General features: G+C 41.2%; 1 protein-coding gene across 5 annotated transcripts; it reads right to left on the minus strand.

Annotated features, from left to right (window-relative positions):
* Window positions 1–359: 359 nt before the first annotated feature.
* On the minus strand, window positions 360–16,356 carry kif7 (kinesin family member 7). 5 transcript variants are annotated; one of them, XM_049718278.1, is made up of 23 exons: window positions 16,208–16,356; window positions 15,057–15,445; window positions 14,761–14,958; window positions 14,278–14,677; window positions 13,838–14,185; window positions 13,536–13,728; window positions 12,984–13,148; window positions 12,725–12,877; window positions 12,505–12,608; window positions 12,320–12,441; window positions 12,029–12,184; window positions 11,741–11,946; window positions 11,348–11,545; window positions 11,137–11,262; window positions 10,867–11,043; window positions 10,567–10,782; window positions 9,940–10,146; window positions 9,662–9,860; window positions 9,402–9,563; window positions 8,311–9,314; window positions 6,986–8,218; window positions 6,081–6,270; window positions 360–689 (listed from the first exon to the last, which is right to left on the minus strand). In XM_049718278.1, exons 2-20 carry the CDS (start codon window positions 15,385–15,387, stop codon window positions 8,944–8,946), a joined length of 4,032 nt encoding a protein of 1,343 aa, XP_049574235.1. In that variant the 5' UTR covers window positions 15,388–15,445; window positions 16,208–16,356; the 3' UTR covers window positions 360–689; window positions 6,081–6,270; window positions 6,986–8,218; window positions 8,311–8,943. The 5 variants fall into 5 exon arrangements, with proteins under 5 accessions (XP_049574235.1, XP_049574238.1, XP_049574234.1 ...); XM_049718281.1 differs by adding an exon at window positions 5,011–5,255 and having other exon boundaries at window positions 6,986–9,314; XM_049718277.1 differs by having other exon boundaries at window positions 6,986–9,314.
* Between the last annotated feature and the right edge of the window lie 687 nt (window positions 16,357–17,043).

A 17,043-nucleotide genomic window follows, 5' to 3' on the forward strand; every position in this document is an offset into this window, starting at 1 on the left:
CGGAGGATTTCGAAATATGAATTAATTATTCATTCATCTGGCTTAAGGCATTACAAGATGAACATGACATTTGACAGTCCATACATGCTATTATTATTCATTAAGTCTGGTAGAATTTAATAAGCCGGGCATCACACAATTCCTTTTGGTGTATGTGAGTGAGGGTCAACGAAAACGGCTGTCTGGAAGCAGCACGTGTGGCAAATTGTGGGAGGTCAAGCTGTGTCCCAGGAGAACGAAAGGTCATGACTCTTCTGTTCAACTCAGTTCAGACATCATGTGAACATTTGTCAATCTGCTGTTTTGCATTGTCACATTTTGAAAACACCACTTGAGAAAAAAATTGATGAAAACGTCACTCAAATCGACCCAGTCAATTTATTTTGGTCACAATAAATGCTAGTTACATTTCTTTATTTCCAAGAGCAGAACATATGGATCTCCCAAAATTATTAGCATTCTTACATCAATTTATTTTAACGCCGATATAAGGATTGCAAACCATACGTTAATTGAAAACATAAGTATTTACGTATTTGAACTGTCTTTTTATACATTGACATAAAATTAACATTCAAATTTCAAATTGGTATAAGCAAAGGAAGTCTCTTGTGTTTCATGCTCATGACGGATGAAAAGTCAAATGGGACACTTAGTCCGCAACAGGGTGGCATCAGCTGCTTCTATTCCTGAAAAGACAAAAATAGGCAATGTTAGGACTTTTGCACACAACACAACAATACCTCTTCTTGACGCAGGTATTTTTCACAGGTCAAGAACCTGGACAAAATCAACAGCTCTGCATCAAAACAAACACAAAAGTTTCAATTTGAATTTATAGGACATATTTACTATCAAATATTTTACTAAATTCAAAATGTAACATCTTCCATTCAAATCTGAAATTTAAAAAAATAAAATTATTGTTAGAGCTTGTGATAATTTGGTGCCATCTAAGTTTGAATCAGAAATAAATATGTTGGATTATTTTACTCAAATTATTTTGATGGTTTAAAAGAATCAGTGGAGTGGGCATCTGGGAGAGAAGGGACGCATTTTTTTCTCCTTTTCCAACTTTTCTATGCTGTCTGCTCTGTACAATTCCTCCACTCCTCAATGCAACATCATGTCTCGAAGTGGCGGCAGCGCCCCCCCCGACCCCGACCCAACCCCTCAGACAGCATGCAGTTTATGTAAATGAGCAGCGTCTCATGTGCTACTTGAATGTAACCTGAACACAAAACTCTCTTTCCCACGCACCAACTTGTGTCATTTCTGTTTTTGATTTTGAATTTAAAATAATTTGAACCGTAGTTAGCCGCCATTACATGATTCATGGAGGGTGTGTGGGGGCACGGGGCGGGCGGGGTTTGTAGTGATGAAGGATGCAAGGAACGTTGAGAAAGCGCCGTGCGAGGATGATGAATGTGACATTCCCGGTGTTCCCAGGATCCTGGTGCTATTTGAAAGACCAAGGCGTGGGAGGGGGTGAGTGATTTGGCGGGTGTGTAGATGCTTTTGGGATGTTAGAGGATCGGCAGGGGGGGGTGCGCACAGCTGTTGGGGGACCCGACGTCTGCGCTCTCTCTCTCTCTCTCTCTCTCTCTCTCTCTCTCTCTCTCTCGCTCAATGCGTGTTTGTGACAGGCTGTCCTTTTCACCAACAGACTCAGGCCGTCCAGCCTGCTGCCATAACAACGGCAGAGCCCCTCTGTCATCTTAATACTCAGAAGGGGGTGGGGTTCAAAAGGGGGAGGAGAAACAGTGAATGAAGAGTCCAGACATTTCTATCCTGTGAACTTGAACTTGACTGGCAGTCTGAGTCAGTGGCGGGAAGGAATGGAAATGCATCCCAGCAGGGATGCAGATGGGATTTTGGAACTGGAGAGGGGGGCGGTGACCATTTAATTTTAGGGTTTCAAAGTAGGGTTAGGGTTTTAAAGTGGGGTTTCAAAGTAGGGTTAGGGTTTTGAAGTGGGGTTTGAAATTAGGGTTAGGGTTTCAAAGTGGGCTTAAGGTTTTGAAATAGGGTTTAAAATTAGGGTTAGGGTTTCAAAGTAGGCTTAAGGTTTCAAAGTCAGGTTTTAAAGTAGTATTAGATTTCAAAATGGGGCTTCAAAGTACGGTTAGGGGTTTAAAGTAGGGTTTCAAAGTAGGGTTAGGGTTTCAAACTCGGGTTAGGGTATTGAAGTAGGATTTCAAACTAGGGTTAGGGTTTTCAAAGTAGGGTTAGGGCTTTGAAGTAAGGTTTCAATCAAGGGTTAGGGTTTCAAAGTAGGGTTTCACACTAGGATAAGGGTTTCAAACTAGGGTTAGGGTTTTCAAGTAGGGTTTCAAACTAGTGTTAGGGTTTTGAAGTAGGGTTAGGGTTCCGTTTCATCAATCTGAAACTTAGTAGACCAGCCAGCCTTGATACTTTTGACACATGGCAATATCTAAAAAAATAAATAAAAATACTCTAATTGAAGAAAAACTATATTTTTTTCAGCCTTGTCTTTTAATTGTCTTATCTTGTTAGAAAAATAGCTTTTTCATTTCAAAACTGTATTCTATGGTCATTTTAACCTTGTAATATTTTGTTTTAGTGTGGGAATAAGAAAGATCGAAGTTATTTCTCTCGCTCATTATTACTTTGTTGTGAGACAAAGCGAGATGTCTGTGGTGGTGGGGCGCCAGTCGCATGAGGCAGATAATAACTGCCTGTTCATCACAATAAGGAGAAAAATGTTCATTAGACATCAACGTTCAGATTGTATTTTATCCGTCTCCTTGCATGCGTACATTTCCTCTCTTTATTTTAAAAGTGCTTGTCGTATCGAACTTTTCTTATTCTCACTTATTCATTCAGGAAGGCATTATGATATTTAGCCCTATGTACATATAAAAGTCAGATTCAATGTTTAGGTGCAACATCACTGGAGACGAAATAAACGTGTATCAACATATAGAATTAAATGAGTGATTTTTGAATTTTTGGCAGCAAATAGGTCTACTAATTAGAAAGGTGGGTTTTTTTGCCCTCAAAGTATCACTATAATTAACACAATTAAATTACAGTTCTTAGTAGACATAAATAAGACTAGAATGTATATTTAAAATGATTGTAAATCACTGTTACAATATGTACAATTTGAACATTAGGACTCCATTGTACTACTTAAATAATTGATTCTATTAAAACATATGGCACATAAAAGTTGAATAAAATTTGTACTACTAGAATTGTATACAGATTTATTGTAATGTATTTAAAAAGTAAATACAACTGAACTGAGAAAAACTATTCTGGATGTTTTTTAAATTTCATTTTCTAATACATCATTTGGTAATGTTGATTGGATTTCATTTATTAAAAGTTGTCAATTTTATTTCTAGTTAATTCAGCGTGTCTTTTACCATTAGATTTACGGCTGTACTTTACTGGTTTAAGTACTATATGCGACTACACAAATGCTAAGAGACACACACTACACACGGTGAGAAAGTGTCTTGCAGACAGACAAGAGGCAGTAAGACAAAAGGCAACTTTTCAGGAGACGTCTGCTGCTGTCTGGATCGTGGTTCCCACCTCTTCACTCTCCCTCTCTGTCTCTCCCACATTCTCATAGACACACGCTCGACTACACACTTACACAAACAGTACGCAGGCGGGCCTTTGTCAAGTGGCCCATGCACAAAGCCGCCACTGTGGAGCAAGGCCTTGTCGAGAATAATAATGCGCACGATGAAGCACGTGTTAACCGACCGGACTCCTGAATGAGGCAAAGGCAGCTTTTAGATAACTCAGATAGTGGTGTACAGCTTGGCTACTCGTGTAGGTTCTTGGGGGCTCCCTGCAGATCACCACATGTGGACCTCTGCTACAGAGGCCTTTTATGATACTTGAAATGTAATTGTATCACCAATAGGTGACATATGAACAAAATTCTGACAGTATTAATTGTCAAAATACACCTAATGAATGGTGACATGTCAGGAGTCATCATAATAGAAAGGTCACAAACTGTGTGCAATTCAGTGAGTTTCTTTAAATTAATGTTTATATTTTTGGATGGATAGGTAAGTCGTGCACCATAACCCAAATAATCCAATACAAGGAAAGCGCTTCATTAAAATTGTGCCTTAATTAATAGTTTATTGAAGCGTAGAACTACACTGCATCGATGACGTCATCAAACTATTTAACACGTATGCTGCAGTCCGTCACAAACGACAGTCTTTGTAAAAATGAGCATTATTATCTAGTCGCATGTATGGTCGTTGTTGGAAATGGTGTTGCTGTGACTTTAAATATTCAGCTTCCTTTGTTCCTATGCAATTATGATAATGATAATTGCTATTCATCAACGCTTCGTTTTAATTCACCCTGTTTTGCAATGGTGACAAACGGACAAACGAGGACACACTGACGCTTTTTGTGATGTACTCCAAGTTTACTGTACATGAACAATAAATAAACTTCGATGGGCTTCATTCCTCCGCACATTTAGTTTTAATTCAGAACACACCAGTGTCTTGTTGAGTTTGACATTTGTCTGCTTATCATGCGTTTGATATCATCCCTAGTGGGACACTTTTCCGTTTAACGTCCTGTGTCTAATTTATAGAATCACACACATTAAAAATATACATCAAAACCTTTGTTCAGATAATCAGAAATACTAAAGTACAGATTTTGGTCCCCCGTTAAACCCAACACAATATAATAATTACCAAAATATTTATTACCATTAGAAAAAAAACTTACATTTTGATAAGTACTGTTTTGAAGTTAGTTTAAAAATTAATACGTTGGCAACAATAGTAGTAAATCGCTGTTATTATTCATTATTGCTGAAAATGAGTTAATCTTTATTTCAGAAATGTAGTCATCATTTTAGTGATAATTATTATTATATACTTCCTTCACTAATGAAACCAGGTTTTAATTGCATTATAATTAGGTGAAGAGACAATTTTAGGTTTCCAAATCTGTTTCAATGCCTCCAAAAGGGTTCAATGAAAGACTGACCTGTGAGAGGCCTCAGCAAGGTGACCTCATCATAAAGCTCCACTTAGTGAGATCACACACACGGCACACATGAGGCCTTAAAGACTGAATAGTGCCAATTAAGGCAGCCAGTTTTTGCATGTCCACAACCATGCGGGGAGAATGTCAAGATGGCTGACAGTGAGCATGCATGTGCTGCCTCAACGAGGCCATGAGGCCTTCATTTCATTTGTGTGCCCTGTTGCTTTGTCTGTATGAGGCTTGGACTAAAAGAAGAAAGAAAATAAGTGAATTAGAAATTGCCTGTATAATTTTTAGTATCACTGAATACATTTTATTGTTGTTATTTGGTCACTTAACTGTTGCTTGCTCAATTGAAATCTAAAGATTACTTTTCCCATGTAAAGACTAATAGGAATATAGATTTTATTACATGCTTTCATTGCCTAGATTTTTTTTTATTGTAGTAGAAAAAGACATATTGATTAAACCATTATTACTGTGTCTTTTTATGCTTACCTTTTTTGGCTACTCTTATTCTTTAATCTTAAAACTGAACAGAACAAAATCAATGTGTTAAGATTTGTTGTTTTTAACAAAGGCGTTTTAAGGCTGTAAGTACTTACAGTAATGTTTATTTTTCAAATCCTCATTTATTGATTTTCTCATGTACCACTTTATAACAACTTTTAACTTAAATAGACTTGCCCGAGGATTATTGATAAAGAAAATCAATTTGTTAATTAATTTGTTGAATATAATTTTTTTGTTATTTCCCATGCAGTCAATTATTTAAATGCACAAATCACCCAGTTTATTAATGACCAAAACAATGAAAGTAGGAAAAGTGGAGTAGGATCTATTCAGGTAGCAGAAACTGTCATTGTGGACAAATATGAATATTACACATACAGTACTTTAGTGATGATTCAGAAAACGGTCTTCCCAATTTTAATTCTTGAGAAGAGCCAAACTTATTTGGAAAGAAACAGGTGGGTAGTGAATGAGGTTATTATTAGGCCTTGAGTCTCCATAAAGCCTTTTTCAAATAGTTCAATCCAAAACTGCATGTAGACATGAAGCAAACGTACCTTACAAGCCAGCAGCACATCCTCTGATGTTGCTTCTGCCTTCTTGTCTCCTGAAGGTTTGAAGGTCATTCCTACTTTCGGTTATCTAGCTTTATGATGGATGATTAACACTCATACAGCTAGATAACCAAAGACAGGAACAGGCTCTTTTCTTTGCCATCACAGTCCGCAAGAGTGTGTGTGCTCCTCCCTGCAAGGGGAAATAAGACAAAAAGATTATGAAGATGAATTTTATTGCAGGGATGCATTTACTAGCAAGCAGGCCATTCATGTTGCGACATTGCATTTTACTTTACAAAGTTGTTTGAAATACATGTATTGTCTTGAAATAGTCAGGTTATCTGTTATGAGAGAATATTACATAAATTGATTTACAGTTGTTGGCTGTCAAAAATAAAAATATATATGTTCATATATATGTTCTTTTATGCAGACTTGTTTTGGGCTCATTTGCAGGCCGCAAAAGGGAAGAATATCTTGTAATCATTGTTAGAATAGGCCTCTTTGGCATGATGTGACACAAAGCTTAATATTAATTTGACTCGTGCCTTTAAAATATCTTATTAAAAGGTACACAGAGATTGCATGACTAGCAATATATTTATCACATTAAGGTAATAATAATTTCAAAATACACATTTATCCAATGCAGTACTCCACGATAATGATGTGATGTAGTTGGGAAACGGGGAATGCATCACAAGGACACAACTGAAGATGTTATCAACACCTTACAAAATGTTTCAAGACACAAATTGTTTGTCTCGGGATACAGGACTAAAGTGGAATATTTTTAATAAATGATGGTTTTTTTGCCTGTCATGGTGAGAAACATGAATTCACGTGAGGACAATTTTGATCGAAACGACGACAGGCTGTAGGCACAAAAAAGAGCCGTAACTTACACGTATCCGTACAAGATGTCCATCTGCCGCAAGCGTGGAGTCCCCTCCTCCTCCTCCTCCTTCTTCTTCTTCTCCAACAGCCACCACATGTGCTCATGGACATAGAGCATCCTTCCGGTTCCAGGTGTGACAAACAGGTGATCGGATCGATACGTGGGACCACATGCCCTCGGTGGCATGAGGAGAATCTCCAGGCAGCTCTCGTTCTTTGTATCCATCTTGGGGACTTCTAGTCCCGCAAAAGGGTGAGCGATGAGGACGCGTTCAGCGGCCAAGAAGGCGCCCTAATTCATGGGTGCGGAGGCTGCGCAGTCTCTCGCGCCCTGATGATGGAGCCTTCAATGCCGCCTCTCGCCTCCTCTCGTCCTCTTTTCGCCCCCCACAAACTCCTCCCCCTGGTCCCCATGACGTCACCGAGGGAAGTCAAAGACTGGCCAATCAGAAAATGATTCCCATCGTTTTTATACTCAATTTTATTTGAAACTTCCAGTCAGAGTTTTGACTAGTAACTTCATCTGATTTGATTATTTATTTTAAATCTTTTGCAACGTCAGTACGTAGTGACATTATTTAGATGTCACGAGATGATCAAGAGGATTGATAACAGTTTCAAATTTCAATAAGTGTACATAGGGCTGTTACTACAGAGAGCCTTCAAAGTTCTGTAATGTACCCGTGAAATCTTGGTTTATAAATATTAATATTTCAGGACGACTAGAAAGAAGAAATTTGTTTGCTGCCCCCAAGTGTCAGTGTTCAGAAATACTGCTTTGGAATATTGGACAAACATTCGGGTGCGCTGAATTGTTTTACTAGAGTCGAAAATTAAGAGCGTTTGCAATATTGTTTACAAACTGCTCTTCTATCCCATACTATTTCTTCATATCCTTTTAGTGTGATTAGTTATGGTATTCAATAATGTAGTTCTCTACTACCCATTACTCGGAATCAGTGCTGATCCAAATAGAAATCACGACTTGATTGTTTGGAATTTAGCCGCTTTAAACCTTGAGATGCTTTTTGCCACCCACCTACAAAACTCCCGTTCTTCAATGACCAGTAAGTACTAGTTAGTGTATTTGTTTGAACAAACACAAACAATTAAATGCAATTTACATTTTTTGGTCGACAATATCTGCGCAACAACGACAAGATATGACATTTAAGTACTTACAGGAGTCTTGTGCATTGTCGTATGGTGAATATGAATTCAAAGGTGAGCCATCTTGATGTCTAAATTGCAGTGAGGATAAAAAGTACTGGGAAATGAAAATGAACAAAACTTTTTGAATGACTAAAACAACACAGTAGTGTATTTTACTCACCTATCCGCGTTTCAACAACGTTGGAGCGTTACTCATCACGCCTCTTCAGTTAATAAGTAAGTCTGCGCTTGGGTACAACCTCCTTGCACTTAGGTTACACTCCCCTCTGCTGTTCAGATTTGGGTACTGCCATGCTAAAAGGAAACTGGACAGGTCAAGAAGTTCTCGGTTTACGGCAGAGTTCACTGAAAAACATTTTAGGTCATAAATACAAAACAAAACTAATGGTAAGTGAACAAACGATAAACTGTATTAGACTAAAATATAAATGCCATTTGTACTTTAGCAGATAAAATATTTTAATGTAATTTAATCTCAACCAGTTGTGAGAAGCATTTAGGTACTCAACCTGGCTGAGTACATCTACTTCCACCGTATGTTTTACATAAGTATCTGCACTTCCACATGCGTGAGTTCTTTAAAAAAAAACATTTTTTTATGACTGACCTCACTCAGCTTTGATAGCCATACCCTCAAACATCTTAAAAACAGACACTACAATAGTCAAAGTGCTTTGTATTCAAATCAGTCCATTAAACAATTAAATACAAATATATAAAATTGCAAACAATTCTTTTAGAAACCATAGTGAACAATTTCAAAGCCATTCTACACCCCCCTCTAAAATGCTTTTCAGGCAAGATTCTTCCTCAAGTCTATGAAAGCATTATTTGAATTGAGTGGTCCGACATTAAGGCTGCTGCGGCGGGACTCCCTTCGAGACTTCATAGCGGGCAGGGATGTCCCAACGCTGGACGAGTTCAAGCCGGTTTGAACTACTCGGTTGACGGGACCGTCGGAGGTCATTGGAAGCCACAGCTCCTCCATGAGGGCGGGCTCCTCGGTGGGGAGAGAAGAGCGCCTCCATGTGGATGGAAGAGGTGCATTCACCAGCTCCCGCATTTCCTCTCTGGACTTTGGAGGTTTTTCACTCATTGGTGTCCCTCTTCCCCCATGGTTGTCCATGCTACTGACAGTGAGTTGTTTACCGTTACATGGCACCACTGGAGCAGAGCACAACAATAGGACAGAATTCAATTTGATTGTGACCGATCCTATTTGTAAGGATGAAAATAAGACTCGGAATGTACCTTTGACCTGCTCCTTTGGCTGGCTGGAAGAGCCGCAGAATTCCCTTAGTTTGTTGCTTAGTTCAAGATTTGCCGCCTTGTAGTGGTTGAGCTCCTTGCTGAGGCCGTGAATCCATCCTTCGTACTGCCGCTGCCTTCCTGCCAGGCCCTCGTCCATTTGCTCTGTGTTGGCATGCAGAAAAAAGTTAGCAAATTCTCCCACATAAGTAAAGAATTCACTGAAAACCGGAAAATGTCAATTCCTGGAGAAATGGAGAAACCTCGACACTGCTGCAGTAAGAGCTGCACGCTCCTCTCGTGCTCCTTCTGTTGCTGCGTGAGCCTACGGTCGGTGTCGAGCTGCGTGCGATCCAGAGCGTTCTCCAGCCACTGAACCAGCCTCTGCTGTTCGTCCAACTGCATTTCCAGCTCGGCGAGCGCCAGCTGTAGCTTACGCTCCTCCTCGCGCAGCGACACCACCTGAGCAAGACAACCAGCATTACCGTCACTCCACACTATAGTAATCATTGAGAGATGGAAAAAAAAAAAACCCACAAACCTTGTCAAAATACTTGCACAACAAAGCTCTTGTCTCGGAGGCCGACAAGTAGCTGAGTTTGGCCATGAGATTCATCTCCCACTGGGACAACATGCTGGCGGATGCCCTGAGCTGCCTCTGCCTTTGGGTGATGGCCTCGTTCTTGTACTCGATGGCGGCGTCCAAAGCTTCGATGGCCTCATCCAACTGGAAGAGAGTTCGCTCCTCCTGGTTGAATCAGAGAGAAAACATTAAGCTCGCACTTGCTTTCAGTTGACTCACCTTAATCAAATGAAAGCATTTTTATATATAAGGACAGTGGGCCTAAACATGTTCTTGGTATAGGACATGAGGTGCTCCATAAATAAGACTGAATTGAGCATGAATATTCATGAGAAGAGCTAAAATGAAACACTTGTGTTTTTGAAGACAGATATGATTTTCTAAAAGTGTACTGAGGTTGCAGGGAGACAATAAAACCTGCGTTTTTGAACACCAGCAACACAAAGCGAAAGGAAAACAACAACACCACTAATTTTAAGTTTATAAAACTCATTTACATAAAAATAAACAAAATATATATTTAGGCATAGTCGCTACTGGGCCTTTGTCAAGAACGCCTTCTTTTGTGTGCGTGCAAAATCTGACCTCAGGTGAGAGTAGGTTTCCTTGCCGCAACTTATCGTCCAGCTCCACTCTCTGTTTAAGCAAAGAATCTTTCTCTTGACGCAGGTTGGAGATTTCTTGTCGAATCTGTTGCGAGTCCTGAGCGCTGCTGCTGCGAAGCAAACCGTTCCTCTCGCTCAACTCGTGCTCAAGGGTCTCGATGCGTCCTGTTAGAGTCACCAGATCTTTACTCAGTGCCTGCAGGGAGGACAAATGAAGCACCCCGGTGAAAATGTAGCCTTGTAATATTTCCTTATGCTAGTTGGGTTTCTGTTTCAATACCTGACTGGAACGAAGTCTCTTGGTCTCCAGACCACTGCGCTCCTGTAGCAGGGCTTCTTTCTTGGCAAGGATTTCCTCTCGTTTCGTGAGCTCGCCTTCCAGACCTTCGAGTCCTCGTCTTTGCTCCAGTACACGCTCCATTTCCTCATCCAGCCAGCGTTTCTGCTCCTCTATCTTCTGCGTGTTCACACAAGGTGCCAAATGGCATCGTCAGTAAGCTTTCATCACAACAGAATGACGTTTAATTAAGCCCGCTTGTGCAATACAAACCTGTTGCTCTTCCAGTGAGATGACGGAGCCGTTGCTGCCGCTGCGTCTCTGCCTTTGGAAGGCGGCGATCTCTTCAGTCTTGATCTTCAGAATCTTTTGCTGTTGCTCATTCTTTATCTCCAGCTCCTAATGAAGAGTTAGTGTGCGGATCTGAAGAACTCATTTTGATGAACATCAAAATATTTGTTTAAAAGTAACAAAACAAAAATACCTTGACTCTGTGAGTTCTGCGCTGCATCTCAGTCTCCAGACGGCGTTTCTGCTGACTTTCCTGACGTAGTCGCTTCTGCAGAAGCTCCTGCTGCTGCCTCATGGACTGAACACTTCGCTCCAGCTCGAGCACCCGGCGCTCGCTTTGCGCTGGCAGATTAGCCAGATGGGCCGTATCCCTCTGACGTTGACTGAGAACCTTGGATGGACAAAAACAGCTTCATTGCAAAAATAAAAGCTTCACTGTCAAACTGGATTTCCAAATGTTAACCCCTACACTTGCTCTCGTTCGGCGGGAACTAATGAGGTGGCTGTTGAGTGAATCTCAATTCATAATGACAGTCTATAAATTGGTTACCCAGCAGAGAGAATCCAGACCGGATGCCAGACAAACCTGAACTTTGCTCTGAGCGGCCGCGATCTTCCGTCGACACTCCTGAGCTCTGGTCTTGTCTGTTGCACTGATCTCTCTCTCCTGCCTCTCCAGCTCCTGGAGTTGCCTTTGGGCCTCGTGGAGCTCCTGCCGGGCCTGCACGGCTTCGCTTTCCAGAGCTGTGATCTTGTGACTGTACTGCCTGTTCAAGGACTGAGCATCCTTGCCTGGTAAATCACATCCGGCGTGCAGAAATGTTGCCACACAAAAGGTTTGAGGCATGCTTTTAAAGAAGATTGTGTTGTGTACCAGTTTTGACCAGCTCCTTGATGAGCTCTTCTTTCATGCGGATCGTGACCGACAGCTCCCTTATCTTCTGCTGGGCCTGAAGGAGACCCGAGTCCGAAACACCTTCGAAGCCCCTCAGAGCATCGCGTACAGATGTGTCACCCACACTGGAGTTGGCTGAGAAGTAACAGAAGAAAATAATACTATGACTAATAAATTCAATTTGCACTGAGCTGAAAAGGAAGTCTTAGCAACAATGAGGGCCAAACTATATGTATTCATTTAGCTCCAAAGCGGGTATCTTAAACTTACATGCTTTTCTGGTTATATTGGGGCGTTGGTCGAGCTCAAGTAGCTGAGATGTTAGTCCTCTACCACCAACTGCTCGTCCACCCAAGAGCATGTCTTTCTTGGTCCAGGTTTGGTTCACCTGCCTGTCAGTTAATTGGTTCAATATTTTATCTTAGTCGCTGCAAATTGTGATTTCAAAAACAAACCTTTGTCTCACTCTGGGATGGTTACACTGCGCGCCGTCTTCGTTGATCCCATGAATGTCTGCCGCACTTGAGCTTATCTGCTCATCACAGAGAGAAACATCACCCTGTAATTGCAAAGATGCGAGTTTAGATGTCAGCTTAGGTACACCTTTACTATTATGTGATTCGAAAAATAATTGTTAAAAAAAGGTGTATAAAAAAAACTGTTATGATTGGTTACCTGTGAGCCTCCATTTTGGCTTTGTTGCACGGAGCTAATCGGGGCGGTGTGAGGCCGTGAGCACAAATTAAGGCCGAAGCCGCGCACGTCGGGACTGGCTAGCAGACACTGCAACTCTGCAATCAGGTCCTGTTGCTCCTGAAGCTTATCACTCTGGAAGAGAAAACATACTGCATTGTGATGTACTGTAAATAAGCAGAAATAAACGTAGCAAAAAGCATCACAGTAATGGCGGGGGCAGAGCTGTGCTTGATCAGACCTGCAGCTTGTATTGCTCCATAGCATCCTCCAGAGCTGCCAGGAAATCAGTATTCTCTCTCTCCAGACGCAAGACCTGCGCTTGAAGCCGGACGACAGTCTCATCCTTCTCTCCATCCTTGGCACAGTCACGCTCATAGCTCCACTTCTCCAAAGAATCGGAATCCTGGGCACGCGTTGCAGAACGAGATTACCATGTTGCACATGTTCGCATTTATACATATTTTCGGAAGCTGAATTAAAAAATGTCTTATAGTATATCAGGTTTTGGGGTTATTTTCATGTTTTGTTTTTGACCTATAAAAGCTTGCGCAATACGGATTCTACTATCCATTTGAACTTTTTGGCAATGATGTTTCAGAAAAAAATCCATAGTTTACTGAACCTAAACCTTAATTTATAAACATTACTAAATATATGACTATATTAAATAGTATATAGTTATTGTGCTGAATTGCTTTGAATCTCTGCAAATAGTATTCCAAGGAAATCACAAGGTCCCATCACTGGTCAGCTTTAGTTGCATTATTTTCAAGGTTTGAGTGAGACCCACCAGGTTGTTGACTGCAGGCCTTTCCCTTCTTAAAGCAAGGCTATCCTCTGTGGAGCTGTTCTCGATACCGCTGTCCGGTCCAGATGCGGTCGTCAGACGGCTACGTTCCTCCTCCACGGAACAGAGCCACTCCTTGACTTTCAGACTCTGTTCCGTCGTCAGCACCCCTTCACTTTGCAGCTCGCGTAGCAATCTAGTACGTTTCCAGTACATGCGTGATAGATCAGACAAAGATGGAGAAAATTATGCTCTGAGCAGATGACATCATTGATATTTGTACCCGAGTTTCTACACTACATCACCTGTAAGCAGTGTCTGTGCAGGTTCGATAGTGGGCCCCTTGCGCTTGCAGTCTGCTGATCTCGCCTTCGCCAAGTCGCGGCCTCCTGTTGGGATCGGCGTGAGAAATGATGCGGGTCTCTGAGCGGTGGCGGTTTTCCAGGGCTCGACGAAGAGCCTTGATTTGTTGCTCCAGCCCTTCTACGCGATCCGGCTCCCGCTTGCAGTTGACTGTGGCCCGATTCTGAATATTGCGGGCCCTCATGGCGTAGTTTAGCGTATTGAGGCTTTCGTCAAAGTCTGACGACGACGGGCTGATGCAGGCTACCATCAGGGTTTTGGAATTTCCGCCTAAAGAGTCTTTGAGAATCCTGTGTAAAACAGTAATGGAAAAAAAATAATCCAAACTATATATTTAAAATATATATGCTCCATTAATAGTAGGGTATGACCAGAAAAGCACCTTGTGATTTTCGAATCTCGATACGGAATGTGAGAGCCTTTCCTTTTTGGGTCCCCGAGGGCTCCGATAACATTTCCAAGGGCAAGTAGGCCGCTGTTAATCTGTATGCTCTCTTTCAGTCTTTCTCCAGTGTTGCCCGTTCTCAAGATGCGTTCGGAGCCAGCCAAGTCCACAAAATGGAACTTGGAAGACAACATTTGGGGTCCGCCACCAGCGGCGCTCCCGTAGAGACGCAAACCTCCCCGTCTCTGATCCATATACAAGGTGAAAATTGTGTGCGATCGGCTGGAGTTTGGATTCATTTGAGTTGCGCCAGTGTGTCTGGCCGTGTTTCCCGATTCCAGTAAACTCAACACCTCATCGAGGCCCTCCACTACGCACTCCTTGACCCCACACAGCACTGCAGAAATCAACATGAGATCAAACACGATTTAGTATAATTCCTATTACAGCAATAAAATAGCTTGCCCTAAATTTCATTACCTATGTTGCCCTTATCTTCCCGAATGTGGATGTCCTTGCTGGCAGTTTCCACCTCCAATAAGTCCTTGAATTCCTCTTTGTAGACCTCCAAATAGGACACTCGGACAGAGAAGTCTGTGAGGTCGTTCTCATCCAGCAGCTTGAATACATCTGCAACAGCGCGGGGAATGATGCCTTGCTCTTCATCTCGAAATGATGCTGAAACAAACAAAGTACAGCTTAGGGTAAGCAGGATGGTTCAAAGCGCATCAAGCTACTGAGCACGTTTCATGACTAAATGCAGGTAAACAACTTACATATGTTAGCTTCTCCAATGGTGTAAGTCTTGCCCGAGCCTGTCTGACCGTAAGCAAAGACTGTTGCATTGAAACCTTGGAAGAAAGCATCGATAAGTGGCTGGACAGCTGCAGAATAAACCTCATCTTGGCAGCACGTTTCTTCAAATAAAAAGTCACAAAGAAAGTGTCTGTCGTGACCCAAGGTGACCCGCTGTAGTTCCGGGTCCACAGTGATGCAGCTCTCGTGACAGCGGAGAAGTTCTTTAGGTAGCAGCGGACGCACTCGGACTGCGACTTGAACTGCCGAATATTCTCCTTTGCCCTGGCCGCCGGGCACTTTGGGAGACATTTTGCTACAACGTCGGAGCTACGACTGTGTCATCGTGGGGCGATCACAGAACATCAGGCTGGAAGATGCAAGAACAATGAGTTGATGCGTGGAAAAACAACATCATGAAAAGGAAATAAAGCTGTCATTGCATTACTAATACAGTCAACCATTATTATTATTATTTACACTTCATTTGTTGGTATTTCTGTGAAAAATGATTTCAGAACTGTGAAATCCTAGCAAATAGTAGATGCCTATATATACTCATTAAAATGGGATAAACGTTCGCAGAATAATATCCGAATTACTATACTCTACTTTCATTTACTCTTAAGATGTTTTCTTACCACACTTTCCTACTAATCCAATAGAAAAAACTATCGACGGCGCAAAAATCTTACATTTGACATTCTTATTAGGTGAGCATCCAATAAAACAACCAAAAACAGTTAAACCGATGTTTGTTTGCAAAATGTAATTATTTCGTCGCACTCCATGGAAGACCATGCGTGGCTAACTACTGATACAATAAAGTTAGGATGTTGGTAATTAAGTACCATTAAAGAAATGAAATGGTCTGTCGACTACGGCACTGAAAGTCGTCATTTTACTTTTTTAAGTCGCGGGATGCCCTGGAGTAGTAGATGCGCTTGTCGTGTTTACCAAAAAGCTAAGCTAACGCTCCAAGCTAGTTAGCAGCAGTGGGAACAAAAACAAGGGAAACGTGAGACTTTCCAAAAAGTTTTACAAAAATCTTACTGGACACTGTGGACTGGAGCGATAAAAAGCGTGCAGCTCTTTGGGGTTGAGATATGATGGATCATTTGATGTTACTTACTTGGATGTTGTTCAAGTTAATGATGGTTAAAGGATAAAACTTTTTTTTCCTTAGAAAAATGGAAGAGGGGGGGAGGTCATTGGGAGGAGCCGGGGAAAAGTTTGGAATTGTTCTTTTTTTAACATTACGGTTAAGCGTTTTGCGCTAGCTCCATCCGTCCCTTTTCCGCATCCTCATCAAGCGTAATTTACATATATTTATTTATCCATCCAGGATGTATCGATGGATGATGCATTTCAGCATTTTTTTTCCTAAAGGTTCTTTTCAGCCAAACCTTCGCCAGTCTGTTTTATAGTACTATAGTAAATATTCAAAAATTAAAATGATTTAAATGCGTGTATGAAACACAATCAATAATTTAGTAAAAGATGCACCGCAGTTGTTTATAAATGATTAAATAGTTTTGTTAAATTCGAGACGTTGTTAAAACACACAAACACGCACACTCGCTCAGAAAGACATCATGAGTTCATGTTGTCCTGCAACTAAATCTAGATGTCGAAGTAAAAAAAACATTTATTTGTCTATTAAAGCGAGATGGAAATTACTTTGGCAGCGAGTGGGTGGAGTTTTCACATGTGAACAGAAGGGGGCGGTGTTGTTTCGCGTTTTAACATCCACTGAACAACGTTCAGTTTTCTACGTTGCTTTGCCTTGTGCTTAATGTGTGTAGACGTTTAAGAGACATGAAAGACGTATTCAAAAAAGAATGAGGACTAACATTAAAATAAAAGCAACAAATCTAGTTTTGAAGTGCCGTCAGCTGAATTCATAATTAATTTCTGAGGGTCAGTCTATTCATTCATTACTTCATTCATTCATTTTTCAAAGCGCTT

The sequence above is a fragment of the Syngnathus scovelli genome, chromosome 4 (assembly GCF_024217435.2).
Source record: "Syngnathus scovelli strain Florida chromosome 4, RoL_Ssco_1.2, whole genome shotgun sequence".
Classification (NCBI taxonomy): domain Eukaryota; kingdom Metazoa; phylum Chordata; class Actinopteri; order Syngnathiformes; family Syngnathidae; genus Syngnathus; species Syngnathus scovelli.

What these genes read in the sequence shown, in the direction of transcription:
- kif7 (XM_049718278.1), bottom strand. Translation starts at nt 15,387, where the DNA reads ATGTCTCCCAAAGTGCCCGGCGGCCAGGGCAAAGGAGAATATTCGGCA. An exon ending in TCTCACTGGAAGAGCAACAG is followed by an intron (nt 11,044 to 11,136) that starts GTTTGTATTGCA and finishes GTGAACACGCAG; the next exon opens with AAGATAGAGGAGCAGAAACG. An exon ending in TGTGCAAGTATTTTGACAAG is followed by an intron (nt 9,861 to 9,939) that starts GTTTGTGGGTTT and finishes TGTCTTGCTCAG; the next exon opens with GTGGTGTCGCTGCGCGAGGA.